Raw genomic sequence first — 22918 nt, forward strand, 5'->3', positions numbered from 1 at the left:
GCTGGACTAAGACTACACTTGAGAATTATGTAGTGTAACAAAGTACCAAAATCGGTATAATCTATTTATTTACACAATGTGAACTGGTCAGATGGTAATAACATCTATGACATTTTTTATAATCAAGTTATAAGAAAAACAATCACCTAAATAAAGTGTCTTCTAATGCAGTGTTCCTTGGGTTATTCAATGGAACTAAACACTTCAACAGTTTTAGATATTAAATATACTTGTCATCTAGTCCTCATGGAAAAGCAATATATTTTCAAAAAGCAATGTTCTTTCAGCTATTTGATGAACATTTGACACCTCAAAAACCTTTAAAACATAACTATGATCTACTGGAAAACAAGATCACTATACCACTGTTTAATGTTACCTATATTGCATTATGCAGCAACATCTTTATTTCCAACCACAAATCAATGCAAAGAATGCATTCTTAATCTCAATACTATTTCAAACAAAACTAAAAAATATTACAGTGCACCACAGCAATACAGTATATCATAAGGTATTAGTACTTGCAGTAATCACATCTTATTTCATCACTACATTTTTTCCAAACTTCTAACTTGTTGATAATAATAAGCATGGAAAAACAAAAATTCAGTATCTGTACTCTGTTCCTGTGCTAGGAGAGGGAACACACCCACCAACCCACCTCACACCTCCTCCAGCTCCACTAGCACACCGGCACAGTCCTTGGGATGCAGGAACACCACTGGCTTGCCGTGTGCTCCTATCTTGGGCTCCTTGCTCAGGCACCGGATGTTCTGTGCGGTGAGGTCCTTCATGGCCGCCTGAATGTCGTTCACCTCAATGCAAATATGGTGCATCCCTCCATTCTTGTTCTTGTCCAGGAAATTCTGCCATAGTTGAAGTGAACAGTTATAAAACACTTTCATATCACTACACACACAATGATGCTGATTCTTCCAGGCCTTTTGTAATCCTTATCATTCTCTGTGTTTGGAAATGGCCATTCTTATTAGTTCTTAATACTTTGGGAACATATACACAAGGATTACAAATATCACACACAGTTCAAAGGCAGCCACAATTCTGAACACCACAGTCACACAAAAACACTATCATTACAGAATTATACAAGTCTCAATTTGGCAGAGGAAACTAGGTATTGCTTAGAGCTAAATAAAAATCACATGTACAGTAAATTGCACAGACAGAGAATAGCAAAAGCTGCAAAACTAGCCACATGCAAAACAGTGTGGTGCCTACCTGGATGGGGCTGTTGTCCCCAAGTGGGTGCAGCAGCTCCAGCTTTGTGTTGTCCAGCTTCACAAACACTGTGTACACTCCATGCTCGGGTAGTGCCTCCACTCCACTCACTTCAGCCCCCAGCACGTCCCTGTATTCAACACAAGGACACTCAACAAAACATGACATTGTACACAAGAGTTTTTTTTTATTTAAAGCTAAACTAATTTCTTTTATTTCTAATATAGCTGGATATCATAAAGTGAGATATGAGTAGGGAAAGACAATGTTATGTGAGGAAAGGGAGGACCAAACATACTAGTAACTACAGAGAAGTATATAAAAGCCAGGAAAATCAAAATACTAACAACTGCAAGAGAGGTGTGTGTGCAGGCAGGTCTGGCTAGTCCTGTATTTGAAGAGAGTTATTGAAAGAACAGAACAGAAGACAAGAACTAAAGATACAAAGAAGGAGCAAGAGATGACACTCATGCCAAGGTGTGAGGGTACAGTACCTGTAGAGGGCAGTGCTCTTCTCCAAGTCTGGAGTGGCAATGGCCACATGGTTCAGCCTGCCAAGCTTCCAGAGTGCTGGGGGAATCTCAGTGGGTGCCTGACTCAGCATAGCAGTCTGGCTCAACCAGCGGTGGCCAGCACTGCCAGGCACACGGCTGGCAGCCAGACGAGCAGCACAATACACTGACCTCAGCATGGTTGTAATGTTCTTTTACAGTGTGAGTTAATGAATCACTTGTACTTTAGGAAAAATACACCAAACTTCCAGTTTCTGTGATAATGTAATAAAATGATAAAGCAACAAAAACTTCTCAATAGAATGAGTTAAAGTTTAAAGAATATTTCCTAAGCCTTGAGGGGCAAGGCAGTATCGGTCATCTCCACCTCGACAGCACTGGCTTCCCTCTCGGCAAGACTGAGCCTCTCCTCCTCCCGGTCACGCTGGGGCTTAATCACAGAGTAGTAGTTGTACACACGCATGCCCAAGTTCATGGTGCCAAACAGAGTGATGCCAACACAAGTCAGCACAATGCCCTTGTGGAGGTAGTCAGCCAAACGGCTTGCCTGCGGTAACTTCCTCATAACATCCACAGATCTGTGCCGGGGAGAACGGAATTGTCACAATAGTCTGTGAGGACACTGAACTAATCACTTCACTCAGTTAAGTACCAATCAGGTCAACCCTCATGTAAACTCACCAAGCAGGGACACATGAGTAGTAAAAGCACTTTATATTTCTGCCTGGAACCATGCCAAGTCTGTTCTCCAACTAGCCAAAAACTTCTTCAGTAACAGAAAACGTCCCCTCCTGATTTCTGGCATCTAGCCAAAAATATCTCCAATAACTTTGCTTCTTCTTCTTTCCCTCCTCTATTTCAACTAGACGGCACCACTGCTATCACATCTATTTCTAAAGCTGAACTCTTTGCTCAAACCTTTGCTAAAAACTCTACCTTGGATGATTCTGGGCTTGTTCCTCCCTCTCCTCCACCCTCTGACTACTTCATGCCACGTATTAAGATTCTTCGCAATGATGTTTTCCATGCCCTCGCTGGCCTAAACCCTCGGAAGGCTTATGGACATGATGGGGTCCCTCCTATTGTTCTTCGAAACTGCGCCTCCGTGCTTGCACCTTGCCTAGTCAAACTCTTTCAGCTCTGCCTGTCAACATCTACCTTTCCTTCTTGCTGGAAGTTTGCCTACATTCAACCCGTTCCTAAAAAGGGTGACCATTCTAATCCCTCAAACTACCGTCCTATTGCTTTAATTTCCTGCCTATCTAAAGTTTTTTAATCTATCCTCAACAGGAAGATTCTTAAACATCTATCACTTCACAACCTTCTATCTGATCGCCAGTATGGGTTCCGTCAAGGCTGCTCTACCGGTGATCTTCTGGCTTTCCTTACTGTGTCTTGGTCATCCTCTTTTAGAGATTTTGTTGAAACTTTTGCTGTTGCCTTGGACATATCAAAAGCTTTTGATAGAGTCTGGCACAAAGCTTTCATTTCCAAACTACCCTCCTATGGTTTCTATCCTTCTCTCTGTAACTTCATCTCAAGTTTCCTTTCTGACCGTTCTATTGCTACTGTGGTAGACGGTCACTGTTCTTCTCCTAAATCTATTAACAGTGGTGTTCCTCAGGGTTCTGTCCTGTCACCCACTCTCTTCTTATTATTCATTAATGATCTTCTAAACCAAACTTCTTGTCCTATCCACTCCTACGCTGATGATACCACCCTGCACTTTTCCACGTCTTTTCATAGACGTCCAACCCTTCAGGAGGTAAACATATCACACAGGAAAGCCACAGAACGTTTGACTTCTGATCTTTCTAAAATTTCTGATTGGGGCAGGACAAACTTGGTATTGTTCAGTGCCTCAAAAACTCAATTCCTCCATCTATCAACTCGACACAACCTTCCAGACAACTATCCCCTCTTCTTCCATGACACTCAACTGTCCCCCCCTTCTACACTGAACATCCTCGGTCTGTCCTTTACTTATAATCTGAACTGGAAACTTCACATCTCATCTCTAGCTAAAACAGCTTCTATGAAGTTAGGTGTTCTGAGACGTCTCCACCAGTTTTTTCTCACCCCCCCAGCTGCTAACTCTGTACAAGGGCCTTATCCGTCCATGTATGGAGTATGCTTCACATGTCTGGGGGGGTTCCACTCATACTGCTCTTCTAGACAGGGTGGAATCAAAAGCTTTTCGTCTCATCAACTCCTCTCCTCTAACTGACTGTCTTCATCCTCTCTCTCACCCCCGCAATGTTGCAGATCTAGCTGTCTTCTACCGTTATTTTCATGCTAACTGCTCTTCTGATCTTGCTAACTGCATGCCTCCCCTCCTTCCATGGCCTCGCTGCACAAGACTTTCTTCTTTCTCTCGCCCCTATTCTGTCCACCTCTCTAACGCAAGAGTTAACCAGTATTCTCAATCATTCATCCCTTTCTCTGGTAAACTCTGGAACTCCCTGCCTGCTTCTGTATTTCCACCTTTCTATGACTTGAATTCCTTCAAGAGGGAGGTTTCAAGACACTTGTTCATCAATTTTTGACCACTGCTTTGACCCTTTTATGGGACTGGCATTTCAGTGGGCATATTTTTTTATTGGATTTTTGTTGCCCTTGGCCTGTGTCCTTCCTACATAAAAAAAAAAAAAAATGAAGATTACAACTGTACTGCAGTTTTGTTTTGAAACGACCTTTCCATTATTTATCCTGAAAATCTTCCCACTTCCATACCACTCTCCTATTCAAATATGTGACTTAACTTGACTAGTGAGAGTTTGTTGAACACAAACTCTCACTAGTCAAGTTAATCCGTGAATGGATTATCAGTAATACTTTGACGAAAAAAAAGCCAAGGAGAGTTTGAAATTGTTAGAACAGAGAAAAGGAGAAAGGAGGGAAGGGATGTCATAGTGGGTTGCACTATACCTCTCCTGGTCAGTACCCAGAGTGGGGTTGACAGGACTGAACACCTTGGCCTGACTACATGAACCATTCCTGTTGGCAGTTTATTTATTTTAGTTGTCTTTACATCTTAACAAACAACAAATTCATCATTAACTTTACTTTCTCACTATCTTTTGTAGCACAACACTAATTCTGGTTTGATTAATAGTCTGGCTGCTTGTTTTCATTTTTATTCACTTATCCATTCATTCATTTATAGTTTTTGTTTTCCTAAATATGCAAGCAAGGTATTGTATGGTACACAATTAAACATCTCAAATAAAGACACACAGCGAGAATTTTAAGGCAACCACGACTCTGAACACCAGTCACCAAGCGGCCGCGCACACATTCACTATCCAGACAACCTCCACCAACTGTCCCCGGTATAATAAAGAATTAATACACACCTAACCTCTTGAATTTCATGTCATTAACAGAGTCACACTCTCCAAACAACCTCCATCAATTGTCCCACACTTGTATAATAATGAAAAGCCTCAATGTTAGGTCGCAATCCCCGAAATACTGATTACTATCCGTCTAATTAATAAACAGAGAACCATCTATAATTCGCCTGTATTTCACTTCACTAACAGACACACACATTCTTCCAACAACCTCCATCACCTGTCCCAACCTGTAACATAACGTAGAAGCCTCGTACTCACCAGATAACAGAGTGAAGGGAAGGCTACTGCTTACCACCGGCGAAGCGCGTAACCGACTGACTGTTTGGTAACACTCGCCAACGGATCTCACGATTTCTCGGCAAGTCTTCTACCTCGGCTCTGTTTTATGGCATGTTTTGCAGGGAATGCGCAATTAAAATGTTGAATTGTTGAAAATATAATTCTGAAAAATACGGTAGTTATAGAATGAGGTATAAAGAATAGAAAAAAAAAGTTTATTTGCTCTCTGATATCTTGTCTGATAAATAGATAGACAGATAGATAAAAACATACTTAGAAAGCTGATTAACATATATTTAACCCAGATAAATGTAAGGGTTGGGAGTGATATTTATTATAGTTCATATAATTTCTATATAATTTTTTTTTAGGTGATGTAACTAATTGTATTTCTTTTTACTTATTTTTGTTGTTGTTGTTGTTGTTGTTGTTGTTGTTGTTGTTGTTGTTGTTGTTGTCAGAGGTGAATGAATGGGAGACTCACCCCTCCCCCTTCTCTTATATACGCTCTCTCTCTCTTCCACACACTCATCCATATATTATTTCCGCCACAGGTTCAATTTTTTTTTTCATTTGGCAGCTTGTCATGGCGCATTTCGGTTTCAAGGCAGGCTATTCACACCTGGAGAGAGAGAGAGAGAGAGAGAGAGAGAGAGAGAGAGAGAGAGAGAGAGAGAGAGAGAGAGAGAGAGAGAGAGAGAGAGAGAGAGATTATCAAAAAAATCCTCACACACACACACACACACACACCTAACAATCTCACAGACCCTCACACCTACACATAGCCTACATCTGCACCTACATTCTTCATTGCCACAAACACCAGCATGATTACTCACCACTCCACCCATTCCCTGCATACCTGACATCCTTCAACACACAGATGCATCCTTACATTCACACGTATATGTAGGCTACCCCTACAGATACATATGCCTCCATATCAAGATAAACATCCCTCAGTCATACACTCTCCATACTGTCACAGATCTTTACACCTGCACATACCCTCTTAAACCTGCTAATAGACCCCCACAGCCACATATACTTTCACTCACACTCAGGGCTTCTGTAAGTCATTTTCCACAGTGACGTGGTTACCTGGACCATATATAAGCATGTACCTCCCTTCTCAAGATGAACATTGCATGCTGGGCTTAAAAGTACATAATTTATGAGTACAGATCCCTGGGTGATTGGATCTAATGATGCCAAAGGATGTCTTCATACACTGTATAAGTAAATTTGCAGTTTATTCTCATACATCTGTAAAATAAATATTTCTGGTACAAAAAAATCAAATAATATCATAAGTAAAATAAGTAAAGCATTTGTACAAAAAGTATGAAACTAGAGAAACATTTGCTTCGGCTGCCTAAGACCTTATGGTACATACATTAAGTATAGAATTCACAGGGAGAAAAATGCAACCTTTCCCCAGCACTATTTCTAAAATGTACTTTTAAGTAAACCTGTGAGAACTGAAACATAAATGACAGCACCAATAACTGAACAGCAAATCTCAACTAAACTTTACAAAAACAAATAAATTTCATCCAACATTTCAACAAGTTTTACAGAATAACATAGTACATGTATGCAGCAAACCATGACGTCTGCCTTCAATAGGAGTACAATCACGCTGCTTCCTCCCAGGCCCTCCACACTGTGACCCCAGATGGTGCAGCACCAGAGTGCAACACACAGTCATTACCAATCATCAATTCTAACACTGACAAGTTACAAACCTGTCGGGGCAAGAATCTAATTCCTACACAGTAGTACGTACACAGTACACACACATTAACAGTGCCATAGCCTAAGGACCATAGGAATGCCTCCAGTAACACACACACACACACACACACACACACACACACACACACACACACACACACACACACACACACACACACACACACACACACACACACACACACAAAGGGAGCAGTGCCTATGACCAATCAACTTGAAGCTCATCAAATATTTCAAATATTTGTGACATCAAAATTTTTTAAAGAATATTCAATACTCCTAAATGAAAGTGTAGGTACAAGTAGTGAGCAGTGCCAGAGATTGTCAAATATTCCACTTCTCATTTTAATCATAAGTTTTTTTCCCATTTTATCTCCAACTGTAATTCACAAGAAACATTAAACACAAATTACTCATACATACCTCAGAACCCTTGCTTGAGTTTCTTTAAACTTAAAGCTTCAGAACACTGAACACACTGTTTCAATTCAATTACAGTCCATAAAAATAAAGTGATCCCATAAATTATCCTGATCATTGTACTCGGCTAACTGGTCCTTAGGAAATGCAGTAGTCAACTAGGGTAGCGCCTATCAAATGTACAAAACAAAGGAATAGTGACCAATATGGTTCAAATTTAATGCCAAGATGAATTTAAGAAAGAAATTAAGAAAATATATAGGAAAATAAATATTAATGAAATGTACAACTCTTCTTTCTTAATGGTAGCTTAGAATGCCTAGCTTCTCATAAAAATGGAGTTTTTAATTCACTACCATACAAGTGCCAACAACATTTTCAGGCCTTCCAAAAGTCCTCGATCATAGCAGGTGCTTTTGTACATTTGTCAAAGCAATCTGTGAAATTTCCTGTGAATGGTGAGTTTTCCATGGTAAAGCATGTTTCAAACTTGTACTTTTTGACTTGTTATTCCAGTGGAAGCCATGATGAGGGGTGCATTAATTTTCTACCTATTTAACCTTTCTCTTCTGCTGATTTAGGTTCATAGATATAGTAATTTACAGCCTGTTACACTGCAGATCCCAAAGCTGCAGTAGCTGTGCTGTGGGTAGACAAGCACAGACCTCATGTCAGGAGTTGACACACTCACAAAACATGGAAGATATGCATCCTTGGACATGCCATTTTCTATGTATATCCTCCTCCTCTTCTCTATGTTTCCTGCTTCTGTCCTCGCTTGCATTCTTGACGGGGGTGTGGCATTACTTGGCACTCGCACTCTCGGCCTCGTCATCTGAGTTGTTGCTGTGATCCACCTTATTGTCATTTTTCATCTTTAGTTGGTCTCCTGCTGTCATCCTTGTCCCTGCTTTTGTCCTGAGCTTTGTCCTGGGTGTGCTTCTCTGCGGGCATCTTGAAGCCAAGGGCAAACGGGAGGCCAGCGGCTGCCGCTGCCCACCCCACCTTTTCACTTCCTTTGGTTTCTGCCATTTTGCTGCAAAGAAATTCAACAATTACTAAACAAAGCATAACCAGCAGGGTATTTTTCTATATAATATACTTCTATATTGATATAATTTGTAGTCATGTTCAGAAATTGAGCAATCTGACCCATTACTTTCACTGTATTTGACTGTTTCCTTTAATCTTTAGTCCTCTTATCTGCCAGCAATCTCATCTGGCAACTGACAGATGCTAATCAGATGAGCAGATTAAACACTGAGGGAAACATCAAACAAGATGGAAGTGAGCATGACTGACTGACTGACTGCTGACCATGACTGTACTTGACTTAGCACAAGAGTTGAAGGCAGCATCTTTCCTTCTCCATGTACAATACTGAGCTAAACTTTTTGAGTTACTTTCATCAAACTGACATTAATTGGATCTACTATTGCAGCACAGGATACAAAATATATTGAGTGAGGTACCAACAGGACAAAAATAAGACTACTGCTAAGGGATGAAAAATAAAATCTGCACTAAAACCACACACACACACACACACACACACACACACACACACACACACACACACACACACACACAAACGGAACACACACACACACACACACACACACACATGGAACTCGATTAATAAACTCTTAAGTAACACAAGACCAGTTAACCAATATAAGCCAAAAACAATGATAATAAAAATAAATAAATAATTAAATAAAAATAAACAAGCAAGTAAATGAATAAATAAATTCAAATATTTTCTTTGTCATAATTTTCCCTCACGGGAAGGCCACAAGCAAATTTCTAAATAGATATGCATCTTTTGTACTGGTGTGATAACGTAATAACTATCTGTTTTCAAGCCTTATCCCCCAAACTGTGAGGTTCCACTACACCCAAATACATTTTTCTAATCTTTGAATGAACTCAGAGATCAGAAAAAGTTCGCTCCTTATATGGGAGTAGGTGGAGCTTATTAATTTGGAAAGAAGTTTGAAAAAGCATTGTCATATGTTGTTGTACTACAACAAAAGATGCCTTGAATAAAGTGACAAATACATCAACAACACACTTAAGGAGGCCACACACCTGAACCAGTCACCTTCAGCAGCATGGAAAGAAAACATTACCAGTGTGAGTACTGGGCTAAGTCTTCAAAAGATGTAAGTTTTCTTTTTATCATAACATGTTAGGATGAAAGACACAAAGAGAACAGTAGTGGAAATTTAGTGTTAGAATAAGAATAGTTAATGGCTGCCTTTTTCTCTGGATGGTGAGTAACATCTTAATTTTTAGAACACCACATAACACAACTACAAAATATAATTTTTGAGGTCAAAATACTAAAGTTGTTTGCATCAACTGTGATATGTCCTGTTTTCATAAGTGACTTGTTTTAATGTACTTTGTTTTGCTAATAAACTTACAGAAACTGTGAAGAAAAGATTTCAGAAGGTAATATCTCATTCTAGTTTTCTTATTAGTGCAAAGTCACCACAGACGTGTCCTCATCCATCCGTGGCCTTGGCCGCTCACTCCAAGGCTGACTCACACACTTGTCCCCAAAAAGACATCAATGAACAGTTCAGTTTATTTCCACTCAGACACCAACATCTGTCGACTCCCTCAACCAGACAGAGGAGTGGAGAGAGATGCCAGACCTTGCTGAGCAAACACAACTGGACTTTGTGACATGACTGGATGGAGACACTGTACAGTCAGTCAACAGTTGATTAGTACGCTGCATTCACTTCCATTTTCTTTAGCATTTTTCCTTATAAATCCTCAGACCTGGTGATGATAACATTACAAAACCTGAGGATTGGCAGAATTCTAGGTCAGAGAACATTACAGTTAGTGGAAAATGTTGAACATTAAAAGTAAGTGCAGCAGACTAATTGACTTTTCAACATAACTGTACAACTCACATAAGTAATAAAGAAAAAAAAAAAAGTGTTTTGACAGATGATGCAATCTCCAGTACCATGCAAAATATGTTAACATTTTCACTCTGGCTTGTGATCTGACATATATTTCAAACTGACACCTTTTTCAGTGTACTCCAATTCCTCAAAGGAGTGATCTCCCCAGTGGCAGGTGGTGGAGGAGGCTGGTGCACCTGCAGCCACTCACTCATCATGTGTATTGTTACAGTGAAATGATGCCTTTTCGCTGATGACTCATTCCCTCTAGCATCTCCTTCCAAGTTTTCTCATAGCACTGGCCAAACCCCAAACACCCAAGCATCCTAGAAATAAGCAAAATGCAAAAGGTAGCTGTGATAAAAGGTGCATTAATTTCTTCTCATGCATTGAGGTGTTTTTCATGCATGCAATTCTGATGACAACACATGGGAATAATGCCCATAACCTCCTTGCTATTTTCTATTTTCAAGGGATGAGAAAATCTAGCCAAATTATGAACTGCTAAGCATTATACCTACAGTGCTTGCTTAGTTAAATCCACAAACTAATACTACTGTTTAGTCATCTATAAATTCCCTAGCATAGATAAGAGTTACAAGCATTTTCTTCAACATGCTGTGGCTGCTTCTTTCTCTTAAATATCACTAAGGAATGTATGCTGCATCCAAGACTCATTAAAACCCACTGATGCCTCTTGTAACACTACCACAGCACCTACTGTCATCCTTCACAGTACTTGCTAATGCCCACCACAGCACCACCTAACAAGACCAGCAAGGCAGTCACTACCAGGCGACCGCGGCACCCAAAGCACCCACCACCTCAGCCAGCCAGTCACAACGCCTTTCAGAGTCAGGTGCGGGCAGTCTCCCTTTCCTCCTAGCACGTGATTAGCGTGGCTGCCAAGGCAAGTTACGAGGTGGTGGTGATCTTACTTCATGCGTGCGACGAGCCTTGCTGTGTTGAGGGCGGGGATGCAAGGTACCTCAGTTCCGCCGTCGCTGACGTAGCCGCTGGGTTGGTCTGAGCTCACATTGGCGTCCCCATCACCAGCCACAGGTCCTCCTCCACTCCCAGACGCCTGTCCTGCCACTGTCACTGTGGATGTCATGGCGGTGGCTGCTGCTGATGCTCCAAGGGTCTCAGGTTCCTCTGCCCCTGAGAGTGGCCCCTCCTCCAGGGTCATGTCGGAGAGGGAGACAGGATCCAGCGAGAGGTCACACATGGATGACTCACTCAGGTCCTGGAGAGAGGCAACAATAGTGAATGAATAAGGAAAGGGAAAAGAAAGAACTGTCATGTAATGTGCAATTTACTTTGATGTTTGTTATTTGTTTGTAGACAATTCTAGGTCTTGAATGGTTGCAGGTGACAGGTCATGAGCACTCGTCATAGATGGTACAGATAAGTTTCAAGCCAATATTCAGTTTGAAGTTCACAAAGATGAAGCACTGGTGATGTAAACCTATGGAAAGTTATAAATGTGAATAATGGTTTACAGATATTGCCTTCAATAGCACATAAATTTAACTTGGTAGCTGAAAATGTGAACAAGGAGTGGTGGTCACCTTGTCTGCCACACTGGGGACGGACTGAGCCTCCTTCTTGGCCTCCTCAGCCAAGTGGTGGGTGTAAAGGGGTGGGCGGGGAGCGAGGGGTGGCCGATACCCACCTAGAAAGCATTTCATGTCATTGTAATACGTATATTATCTCCAGTAAATCCTTACAACACACTGAAATTGAAACTCAAAAAGGCAGACTTGGGTGGTGCTAGGGCTGTGTGACTCACTCTTGGAGGTGGTGCTGGATGCAGTGAGCGTGTGTGGGTGCTGTGGGTGAGGCACGGAGCGGTCGTGGTCTGGCAAGCCTGGGTGGGTCTGGAGGGATGAGAGGCCACTGTGGGAGGGCAGGCTGGTCTGAAGCAGTGTTGCCATGTCTAGCTGCAGTGTGTCCAGCACACTGGAGGCGATGGGCAGCAGAGGCTTACGCACCATGCGGTTTGACTTGTGTCTTGAACCTGTGGATCAAGATTCATGAGTGCTATGATGACTAAACATACTTATATAAATGAATTAGGAGCAAGTTAATGAAAATTCAAAGCAAGTGTCAAGTTTGTGGCAGAAAAACTGTCAACAAAGTATTTTTTTCCATCTCAGTAAGTGAGGACACACCACTTACTGATGCCTCCCAGGCCCGGCTTGCTCCAGGGTCTGCGGTGGTCGGGGCCACCCCGCCCCTGCATCTCCAGCAGGTGCAGCAGCATCATCTCGTCACCCTGGGGGGAGCTGAGGTCTGGCTGGATGCTGCTGGAATGAGAAAGGCTGCTATGGTAAACACGTCTTTCCTTTCCATTCTTCTCTCTCTGCACACTAAAAAATCACAGTAATATGAAGTATTGATGTCTATAAGATGACTGCAGAAAAATGTGGACAGGATAAAGCTTGAAAACATGACATTTGTGACAAATGTCAGAAAAGAAGTACCTGAATGGTTAAATACTCTTGGTAAATGAAAAATTTATAATGTTATAAATTTGAGAAAATTAGGTTACGAAGACAGTGTTAATGAAAACCTAGAGCATCCTAAACCAGGGTCCAGGCCACCACTTACCTGCCAACAGCCCCAAGTTGTTCTGTGAGGGAGTCCAGGTCTGAGAGGAAGCTGGAGCTGTGGGACTGGTTGTGGTTGAGGATGGGCCCCTCATGCAGCGCTGATGCCTCGTGCAGGCTGGCCAGGAGGGAGGACGCTGCTGAGTGCTCCACGTCGTTGTCTCCACTCATCGTTTCATCATCCACATCATTCTCGTCATTGCTGCCATACTCCGCCGTGGTGACGCTGTGGTCCGGGCCCTCCTCCTGGTCATTCAGCTCACCCTCACTCAGATCCTGCAAATCATCACCTATCTATATTTACATATAGAGGCAACACTCCCTACAGCCAAGTAACTGACACAAGGCACCAACACACACATTCACACACACACACACACACACACACACACACACACACACACACCTCAGTATCAGACGAACTAGTGGACTGCCTCTCTGCTTCAAGCTCCACTGGGTCCACACTCTTGTTGATGTGGTGAGTCCTCTGTGGTTTGGCCTGGGGTAGTGGGTGGGGGTGGTGGGGGTGCTGGGTGATGGGGTTTGGCTTCGGAGAGGCAGACTGTGGCCGCTCCACCCGGGCAAAGCCAGTTGGGGCGTTGAGGTTCTTGCTGCTTGTCACGGAGTTTCGGGAGAGTTCAATGGCTATTCTCTGTAAAGGATGAGGCTGTGTCTAACTCTCACACCCACTGACAAGGCTGTGTTTTACTCTAACATCCATTTTTGAGTCCAGATTCATTAAGTATTATAATTTTATAGACTTCACTGTTGCTGGACTCTTTACACTTTATTCTCATATCCATTTTATTGATCCCAAGTTTTTGTTATCTATTTTATTCAATCTGAATTTTATTTGTTCTCTTATATCCATTTCTTGAGTCCTAATCCTTATGTTTTTTCTCTTACATCTATTGTCAGATATGAATTTATGTTTAACTTTTGTAGAAAACTCTAGAGTCTAACTTCCCTACAATTTCCTCAAATCCATTTTTCTGTCCTTATTCCTTTTATTCTACTCTTATAGCCTTTCCTTTCTTCATTTTTCTTCTTTATTTTTATTCCTTTTGTTTTACTCCTTTTTCTTGTCTAAATTCCTTATGCAGGTAACACCCCATACCTCCTTCAGGTTGTTGATCTGCTGGATGTACTGAGCTTGAAGGGTCTGCAGTTGGTGAATGTACCACACTTGGTCACGACACTTTTGGAAGAAAGTGGGTGGCCGAACCTGAAACCTGTGAGGAAGAAATGAGGGAGTTAAGCATGTTTCCTGGTCTCTTTGTTCTACATAACCTGGAACAGAAATGTATCCCTTCATGTGAAGATGTCCAAGCACCTAACCTACCAAAACAGTGGCCTCCATTCATAGTCTAATACAATACTGTGGATTTTCTGGAAAAAGGGAGATTTGACACAAACTGGGGAAGTATTAAAAATATAATGAATTGAATAAACCACTAATTCTGTGATGCTTCAATTCTACTTAGGCTGAAAAATTATATGTTGAACCATCATAAATTAAAAAGTCTGTATAATTGTCATGTATACCACAATAAAATGTTTCTTTACTTTTCATCACATTTCTAACATCCATCAGAAAATCCAGACCTTTAGATTTTTCACACAATCCTCTTTTAATACAAAAAATCAGGGTATACTGCATTATGAACTTTACTTTGCAACATATTCTTAATGAACTCTTCACCACCCAATAAATCCACTGTGGCAAGCTTTGGAGGCACAGCTTTGACTCACCGCAGGATGAGTGTGTCGGTCTCTGTGTTGAGGTAGCCTTCGTTGGCCAGCAGGTCAAGGCGGAAGAACCTGTTGTAGCCCCAGCACTCGCCCACTTCAAAGTCTGATGCAAACTCACGCACAATATTTTTGCTGGCATCTCGGGACCCTTGGTGAATCATTTCAACTCTGTACTCGTATCTGGAATGGAGGGAAACATTAGGCAGACTAGCAGTGAGTGTGGCTCTCATTATCACAAACTGATCCTTCCCAGCACCCACCCATAACCTCAAGAAGACTATAAGATGAGTTAGATGGACTAGTAATGAGTGTGCCTTTCATCATTACAAACTGAGCCTTCCTAGTACCCATCCCACAACCCCAAGAAGACTATAAGGTGAGTTAGATGGACTAGTAGTGAGTGTGGCTTTCATTATCACAAACTGATCCTTCCCAGCACCCATCCACAACCCCAAGAAGAATATAAGATGAGTTAGATGGACTAGTAATGAGTGTGGCTTTCATCATTACAAACTGACCCTTCCCAGCACCCACCAACCCAAGGAGGCTGTGTGGCAGCAGCTTACTTTGATGTCTCCGGGAGTCCAGCGCTCAGCTCCAGGAAGACTGACAGGTAGTTCCCCCGCACCACACCATTGCCATCAGGATACACCTGGAGGAGAAACAATAAATAAGGGGATGTTTTTAGTGACACCAGGATAAGAAAGGAGGCGAAGGTTACTGCACCACTATTACACCTCAGCATTATCTAGCAGGAAATATTCTCATTAAATCTTGAAAAAAAAAAAACACACAAGCTATTAATACTGTATCCAAACATCATTATTCTACTAGCTTTATAAAATTCCCTTGCAAAAAAGAATCAATTTTACTTTTTAGGCATCAGTATTTCACAACCATGAATATATTTCAGCATAAACTCAGGTAGACTCTGGAACTCCCTGACTGCTTCTGTATTTTCTCCTTCCTATGACATGAACTCATTCAGGAGGAAAGTTTCAACACACTTATCCTGATTTGTCTGTTCTCTTTTGGGATTGACATCTCAGTGGATCTTTTTTTGTTCTTTTGTTGCCCTAGGCTAATCCCCCTTTTATAAAAATAAAGAGAAATACTAATGCTCATAATAATCTCTGAATGAAAAGAGTCCAGCACACAAACCTTAAGTCTCCAGGAGAGACCGTTGACATGGAGAGGCGGTGAGTACACAGGGTCTGCCTTGTGCTGCAGCTGGGAGAAGTTGTTCATGACGAAGGTGCTGCTGTCGTACTGAGGGACAATTTCACTGCATGCCGGAGGAGGGAGAGAAAGGGAAAGGATATTTAGTGCAGTGTTGGGTGTTGTTATGGTCATTTTTGTTCAGAGAGAGAGAGAGAGAGAGAGAGAGAGAGAGAGAGAGAGAGAGAGAGAGAGAGAGAGAGAGAGAGAGAGAGAGAGAGAGAGAGAGAGAGAGAGAGTACATTTCCCTAATATTTCAGCTGTCACCTTCTTCATATTCTCTGAAGAACACAACAGGTGAGACATTAAAAAGTACTTAATCTCCATCCTATGTTTCCCTCTCAGCACTGCACTGCATCCCTGTCTCACCTCTGGAAGTCAGCAGGCACGGGAGCAGTGACAAAGGAGGCCATGGGCTTCTTGTTGACAGGAGTGATCATTGAGTGAAGGTCTGGAGAGCGCTGGATCAACTCAGATCTGAAGAAAGAGCATGTCCATCAGTAGTCTCCAGATAATGTTATGACACTAACAAACATGAAAACATTATCCTGTATTTGTAGCAAAGGAGTCTATCCCTACTTCACAAAGGTTGTTATTTTTATGCTATGTTATCAAGGATGCATTGAAAGTAGCTTAAATTTTCATATTTTTTCTCAAATGTCTCAAAATACTGTAACTTGGACAATAATGAAAGAAATTAATCAACATGGGTTATTTAGTGATAAAACTGTCCAATATGAAAATAAAACAGCAATAAAACACTAAATCAAATCCCCAGAAGAAATCCATCACACATCTTATAATAAAACATCAACTTCTACCAGCCATCCTTGCTCTCAGTTCTACATGAGCTCCTCAGGTGTTTAAGTGCTCAAATTCTACAGGCGCTCCAAAGCTAAAGTTCTGGGGATGACCAAAGCAACAGGTGTTCCAGGACTCAAGGCAACAAGACTTACTTGGAGCAGGTGTGCAGCTGGTGTTCAATCTCCTGCAGCAGAGTCTCCAGCTGCTCCGTCTCCTGCGTGAGGGAGTTTTTCTGTCCCATGAGCGTGAGCAACTTCGACTTGAGCTGAGAGTCAAGCCGAGCGATCATCAGCTCCACAGCATTTCGTATCTCCCGGACCCGCTCGTCCTTCGCCGCCCTCACCGACTCCACATTCCTCTCCTGGGAACAAAGAGACAGTGCAGTGGATGACAAGGGAGCTTCACAGTGGAATACAAGTCAGTCTACCCATGAACAGACTGTCATGACTTTTCCTCAAGTTTAAGATGGTAAGATGCAAGTTTAGAGCATGATTTCCATACACCATTCACACCAACAGGAAGGACTGAGTGGTTCAAATCTTTCGGTGCTTGCAATTTTGTTTCTTGCTTGGTAAAATCCCTTGTGGTTACTCAAATGAAGTAACAAATGTCATATTCTCAAAGGATTAACAATCTTTCCATAAACAGAACATTTGTTAATCAGAATCATCCCAAGATTTATAATTTGTTCTATATAATACATCTTTTTCAATACATTTTCAGATTTTTATTTATATGTAGTAATTTTGCATTTGTAAGTCAGGACAAAGGGCAAAATTAATTATGTATTTATAATGTTCTTAATTCCTAAATATAACATTCATAAATTACAATTCATCTGAACCAAAAATGCACATCTTCAAACTTTCTACACAGAAGTGAAAGGGCTGGAGTGCACAAAAGTGAAGTGAAATTGCACTGCAGCCAAAGGAGGTTTGTGCTGTGGTGAACCTCTTGAAGAAATTCGGTGTAGGGACCCACAAACATTGTTTCCTTTAAAAGATACTTGACTGGACTCTCCAAATACAATCATGAGAAAAAGAAAAAAGAAAAAAAGAATAATATTGAAGTTTGAAGGGAATGATAATAGGATACATGATAATAAATAAATGACAAAATATCAATGAAATAAGTAAAAGTAAGATATTAAAAACTAACACTAGTTAATGCTAATATAAAGGCTATTGACTACAACACATTAATACACACATAATATATATTTATATTACACTTGTGCATGAATCTGTACAGAGATGTACTGTATAATAACAATTCATAACAACAAAACAACAGCAGTAGAGTATTGAACAAAAGAATGACAAAAAATAATATAAATCAAGTGTGTAATTAAATTTAAACTTTGTCAATTAGTGATGAAATCCTACATTGACTGACTACAATAATATATTACTACTAAATAATAACAATAACAGTATTGATAAAACAACAAAAGCAATAATAATAATAATAATAATGATGGTACAGTAAAATCCCTCTTATCCAGCATCAACGGGCCCGCTGACATGCCAGATACCAGAAGTTGCCGGATACTTGAATAGAAGTGAAATTAACATTTAATGTCATAAATAGTTGATGAGCCCACACCATATTCCGCCATTAGTTGCTGTCTGCTTTCACCTCTCTCTAATCGTCGACAAATGTCTACCTTCTGCTTAAGTGTAAGCACAACACGCTTCCTCTTTTCTACAACTTTAGGCATGATGAAGGCGTCAGGCAATAAACAGTGCACACGTGGGACTGAGTCACTGAGTAAACACAGTGCAGTGGGCCGCGGGTGGCACGAAGCAGTGCGCCCTGGTGGCGAGGGGACAAAGTATGCCTCGCGCGGGAATTTTAATCGATTTTATGTGTACACATTGATTTTTTATTGATTTTAAGGCTCGAGGAAAAATGTGCCGGATACTTGAAGCTGCCGGATACTCGAATACCGGATGAGAGGGATTTTACTGTAATAATAATAATAATAATAGAAATAATAATAATAATAATAATAATAATAATAATAATAATAATAATAATAATAATAATAATAATAATAATAATAATAACAAAAATATGTATTAACAATAATACTGTACAATATTGAAGTGAATATCAGCACAATAATTTCACTGTACTAAACAAACAATGTAAATCTTACCCTATTTCTAAAACAAATATGTACATGACGTGACACTCTTCACTTCTTGGGGCAGCTGGCTCTTCTAACTGAACACTTTGTTGTGCACTGGTTGTTCTGCCTACAGGAAGTCTGTGATTGTCAAGCCTACTCATGTCATTACGTGTCATCACATAAAAACTACACAACCACAATGTTATGTCCATCAATTTTGTAAACTGGACAAATTTTATCTTAAAAGCACATCTCACATAAACTTATAGAACTAAATTTCACATCAAGTGGGATTAAGCAACAGTCAAAGTGTTGTTACGTGAAGATATGGAACTAATGCTAGAAGGACAAACAGATAAACCTGGCAAGACGCTGCACGCTTCGTACCTTGGTCGTGTCACCTGCACCACGGGGAGGTCCCACAATGACTACCATCAGTGGCAGCATTCAGGCATGCAGCAACAACTACTCCACCAATTCCACCAGCATCAGGAACCAATGCAGGAAATCCACCAGGTGTCACAGCTCTATCCATGATGAGTCTTTTTCTTGATGATAAGCTCCATGTTTAAGTGTGTCATCTTAGTCTGTATGAGTAGCTTGGTAGTTGGGTCTTCCTGATACTCTGTGAAGCCTAGCACTGGATTCTGCTGATGAAATCCTTATTCCTGGAGGCCTTGTGACATCCTTGATCACAGCTTCATGGTCACTACACATGTACAGCAAGCTTTTGTACTGATGGCTTGAAGGTTATGCTGGTGGTGGACCTCTTAATAGTTTGCTCATTCTTCAAAACTTCTTCACACTTCCTCACTTGCTTATAGGTCTTCCTTCAATGTCATCATCAGTTTTCTTCTTGTCCTGCTTGTACTGCTTGACTTGCTTCAATTCTACTTTCTTCTGTGTGTAGCCCAACTGTATACTACTGATGAATCCCAAGTGTAATTTCATGTGTTTAATTCACTTGCTTCGTGTATGTTGGTGTGCTCCAGCATGCTTGATCTTGCAGGCCACAAGTGTTTGAGGAGTTTACAATCTTTTGTCAGGAAAGTGTGGAGGCAGAGAACATCCAGCAGAGGAGCCACAGAACACATCCACTCACTACTGATGCTCAGACTCAGACATCACTTAAATGGCTGACCACTTGTGACGGTGACCACTTACGATGGTGAACACTTATGGGAGTGATTACTTATGGGGATGACTGACCACTTATATGGGAAACCAGTTATGGGGATGACCACTTATGAAAGTGAACAATAATATGGGCAACTGCATATGGGGGGTGACCACTTATATGAATAACCAGTTACGAGGAGTGACTGCATTTATGACGGCGACCACTTATGATAATGACCACTTATGAGCGCGACCAATCATATGGCTCACTGCATAAGGGAGTGACTACTTACGGGGATGAGCACTAATGAAGGTGACCATTTACAAGGGCAGCCACGCATGAAGACAACATGGTACTCTGCAGGACTCAAGCAGTGAGGACACCAAGGAAAAAAAAGGACTACCAATGAGAAAATAATCTGGACACAAAGTAAAGTATAAAAAAAAAGGAAAAAAAAAATCACAGAGGAACTTAACAACAGAAAATCTAAGACAACAAAGTACAGGAGTAAATGACAAAAAGGGAAGAGAGGAGAATGAAAAGATTTTAAAGCATACACAAGGAACTGCAAAGACTTACATTGCTATCTACATGAAGGATTTCTTAAAAGTGGACATCACACATGGACAGAGTGGTGAGGGAAACATGCATGGTGGAGGAAATTAAGTACGAAAAGAGCGAAGGGAGTAAAATAAGGGTTGTGAAGGAGCTGGACCACTACTGAGGCCATGAGATGACGAGATTGACAGTGTAAGTGAAGTGAAGGAGTAGCAGAAGTTAGTCAGGTAAAGCGGTGGTAGAAACAAGAGGAAGAGGAACAGGAAGGATATATGACCCAAGTGATACCAAGCAACAGATGTCACAAGAAGGATGAACAGGAGCAGGATAAGGACCAGACTCACCACTTCCTGCACCAAGGAGACCAACTCGTGTAGCCTCCGCCGCAGCTGTGCCACCTCTTCCCTGATCTGTGTGGTGTGCTGTTCATACACTTCCTCCAGTGGCTTGAAGGTGTGGCCTGAGTGTGTGCCGCCCCACAGTGCACACTGGTGACAGATGCACTTGCCACAGGTCCAGCAGTACACACTCAGCTTCTCCTGGTGACGTTCACACCTGGGGAGAATGCAAATGATACTCTGTCATGGTTCTCTATTTTTGATGTTTTTTTTTCTTTTTTCATTGTTATGACACTTTTATGTTTTGTTTTCATTGTCATATGACTTGTTGTCCCAACATCCAGACACCTGGCATTCGGATTTACATCTCAGAACATTTTCAATAAAAAACAACACAAAATTCTGGCTCTACTGACTTGTCCTTGTCTGTGTCCGGAGGTGGTGGCCGCACCCCCGCCTGCTGCAGTGTGTCCAGCTGCTGCGTCACCTCCTCCACCCAGCGGCAGTTCACCAGCTCATGCAGGTGGAGGTTGGCGCGGCAGTGAGGGCACTGAGGCCGCTGCTCCGTCAGCCAGCGACGGATGCAGAGGTAGCAGCACAGCTTGGAGCAGTGCGGGCAGAGGTGGGCATCCTGCAGCTTCTCCATACAGATGAAGCAGCGGAACACCTCTGCCAGGCTCTGCAACAATGCCATGTGGTCAGCACATATACACAGCAAAGCAGTTTGCTACTCAGCTGACATTACTCTGCACTCTTCTTTTTGGTGTAACATGGAAAGATAATATAGAAATGTCATGGATTATAGGCAAACCACAGATGAAGATGCTTTCATGGGCAGGGAGTATTACATGATGGCACAGACGGGAGTGGAGAAAAATAAAACTTATACTTATATACAATATAATGTGTAATGAAAGCTCATATATATATATATATATATATATATATATATATATATATATATATATATATATATATATATATATATATATATATATATATATATATATATATATATATATAATTTTTTTTTTTTTTTTTTTTTTTTTCGATTTATTTCTTTCTTTCTTTATTTATTTTGTGTGTGTGTGTGTGTGAGATTTACCAAGGCCTGATCACGAGCAGACCCGCAACCACCAGCCATTACCCTCTCAATGCGAGCTCTGAGTTCATTATTGCCGATCATTGGGTAAGACTGTGACCTCACACATGACACATCCCATCCCCTTGCTCGTGTGTGTGTGTGTGTGTGTGTGTGTGTGCGTGCCACACAGCAGGCCTTTTATTATATATATAAAAAAAAGAAAAAATCTAATACTAAAAAAAAAACATTAATAAACAAATATGACGATGATAATAATAATAATAATAATAGTAATAATAACGATAAGATGAAGAAACCTCCAGTCTATGCCACTGCATCCCGAAGAGCATACATTTCCCACGTCATGCGACGTACAGACATGTATTGCATGAGACATGACGCAACAGAACCATCCACTGCTGAACTACAGAATAAACCCTACCAATAAAGTCTAGACTCTGAGATTGGCAAGACTTGGAAAAACTTATGACAAATAAAACAGAAACAGGACGTCAGATAGATAAGACTATCAGAAAGCGTGTCAACCAATCAACACCGACGCCAAGTCCCGAAGCATAAGTCCCACATCAGCAGAACGCGTCTGGAAATAAACACTGATACTTTGATACTTCATTCTGCAGTGCAAGACTCACCAGCTGCCCATCACTCTGCAGTGGATCCAGTCTGCTCCCATCACCTTCGTCATCCTACACCCACCAAATGAAGCAACAGTAATTCAGTTTTACTTTATAAGGTCGCTCCATTTTAAAGGTTTCTACAACTGTTGTAAGAAAAAGCGACCAGTAT

At 41.2% G+C, this 22918-nt stretch overlaps 2 protein-coding genes across 11 annotated transcripts in view; both read right to left on the bottom strand.

Moving 5' to 3' along the window:
* Positions 1–50: 50 nt before the first annotated feature.
* Positions 51–5623, bottom strand: LOC135089336 (ethylmalonyl-CoA/methylmalonyl-CoA epimerase-like). The gene is made up of 4 exons (XM_063984885.1): positions 5372–5623; positions 1737–2332; positions 1243–1372; positions 51–869 (listed from the first exon to the last, which is right to left on the bottom strand). Exons 2-4 carry the CDS (start codon positions 1931–1933, stop codon positions 666–668), a joined length of 531 nt encoding a protein of 176 aa, XP_063840955.1. The 5' UTR covers positions 1934–2332; positions 5372–5623; the 3' UTR covers positions 51–665.
* A 1005-nt stretch (positions 5624–6628) lies between these two features.
* Positions 6629–22918, bottom strand: part of LOC135089337 (E3 ubiquitin-protein ligase TRIM37-like) — a 36872-nt gene continuing 20582 nt past the window's right edge. For 2 of the 10 annotated variants that reach the window (XM_063984890.1, XM_063984886.1), the window contains exons 2-17: positions 21444–21706; positions 21034–21244; positions 17030–17238; positions 16443–16550; positions 16017–16140; positions 15422–15507; positions 14856–15035; positions 14221–14335; positions 13510–13755; positions 13105–13379; positions 12673–12800; positions 12284–12511; positions 12063–12166; positions 11480–11737; positions 9659–9671; positions 6629–8603 (exon numbers count right to left, since the gene is read on the bottom strand). In XM_063984890.1, coding sequence (XP_063840960.1) covers positions 8371–8603; positions 9659–9671; positions 11480–11737; positions 12063–12166; positions 12284–12511; positions 12673–12800; positions 13105–13379; positions 13510–13755; positions 14221–14335; positions 14856–15035; positions 15422–15507; positions 16017–16140; positions 16443–16550; positions 17030–17238; positions 21034–21244; positions 21444–21706 — 2781 coding nt within the window. In that variant the 3' untranslated portion in view covers positions 6629–8370. Of the gene's footprint in view, positions 8604–9658; positions 9672–10616; positions 10818–11429; positions 11738–12062; positions 12167–12283; positions 12512–12672; positions 12801–13104; positions 13380–13509; positions 13756–14220; positions 14336–14855; positions 15036–15421; positions 15508–16016; positions 16141–16442; positions 16551–17029; positions 17239–21033; positions 21245–21443; positions 21707–22918 lie in introns of those variants that run through there. The other 8 variants (XM_063984891.1, XM_063984888.1, XM_063984887.1 and 5 more) reach the window with 7 other exon arrangements.

Source organism: Scylla paramamosain, chromosome 32 (assembly GCF_035594125.1).
Source record: "Scylla paramamosain isolate STU-SP2022 chromosome 32, ASM3559412v1, whole genome shotgun sequence".
Taxonomy (NCBI): domain Eukaryota; kingdom Metazoa; phylum Arthropoda; class Malacostraca; order Decapoda; family Portunidae; genus Scylla; species Scylla paramamosain.

Coding starts and splice junctions, on each gene's coding strand:
- LOC135089336 (XM_063984885.1), bottom strand. CDS start 1,933: ATGCTGAGGTCAGTGTATTGTGCTGCTCGTCTGGCTGCCAGCCGTGTG. Junction 1,373..1,736: donor AAGAGCACTGCCCTCTACAG/GTACTGTACCCT, acceptor TGTTGAATACAG/GGACGTGCTGGGGGCTGAAG. Junction 870..1,242: donor GGGACAACAGCCCCATCCAG/GTAGGCACCACA, acceptor CAACTATGGCAG/AATTTCCTGGACAAGAACAA.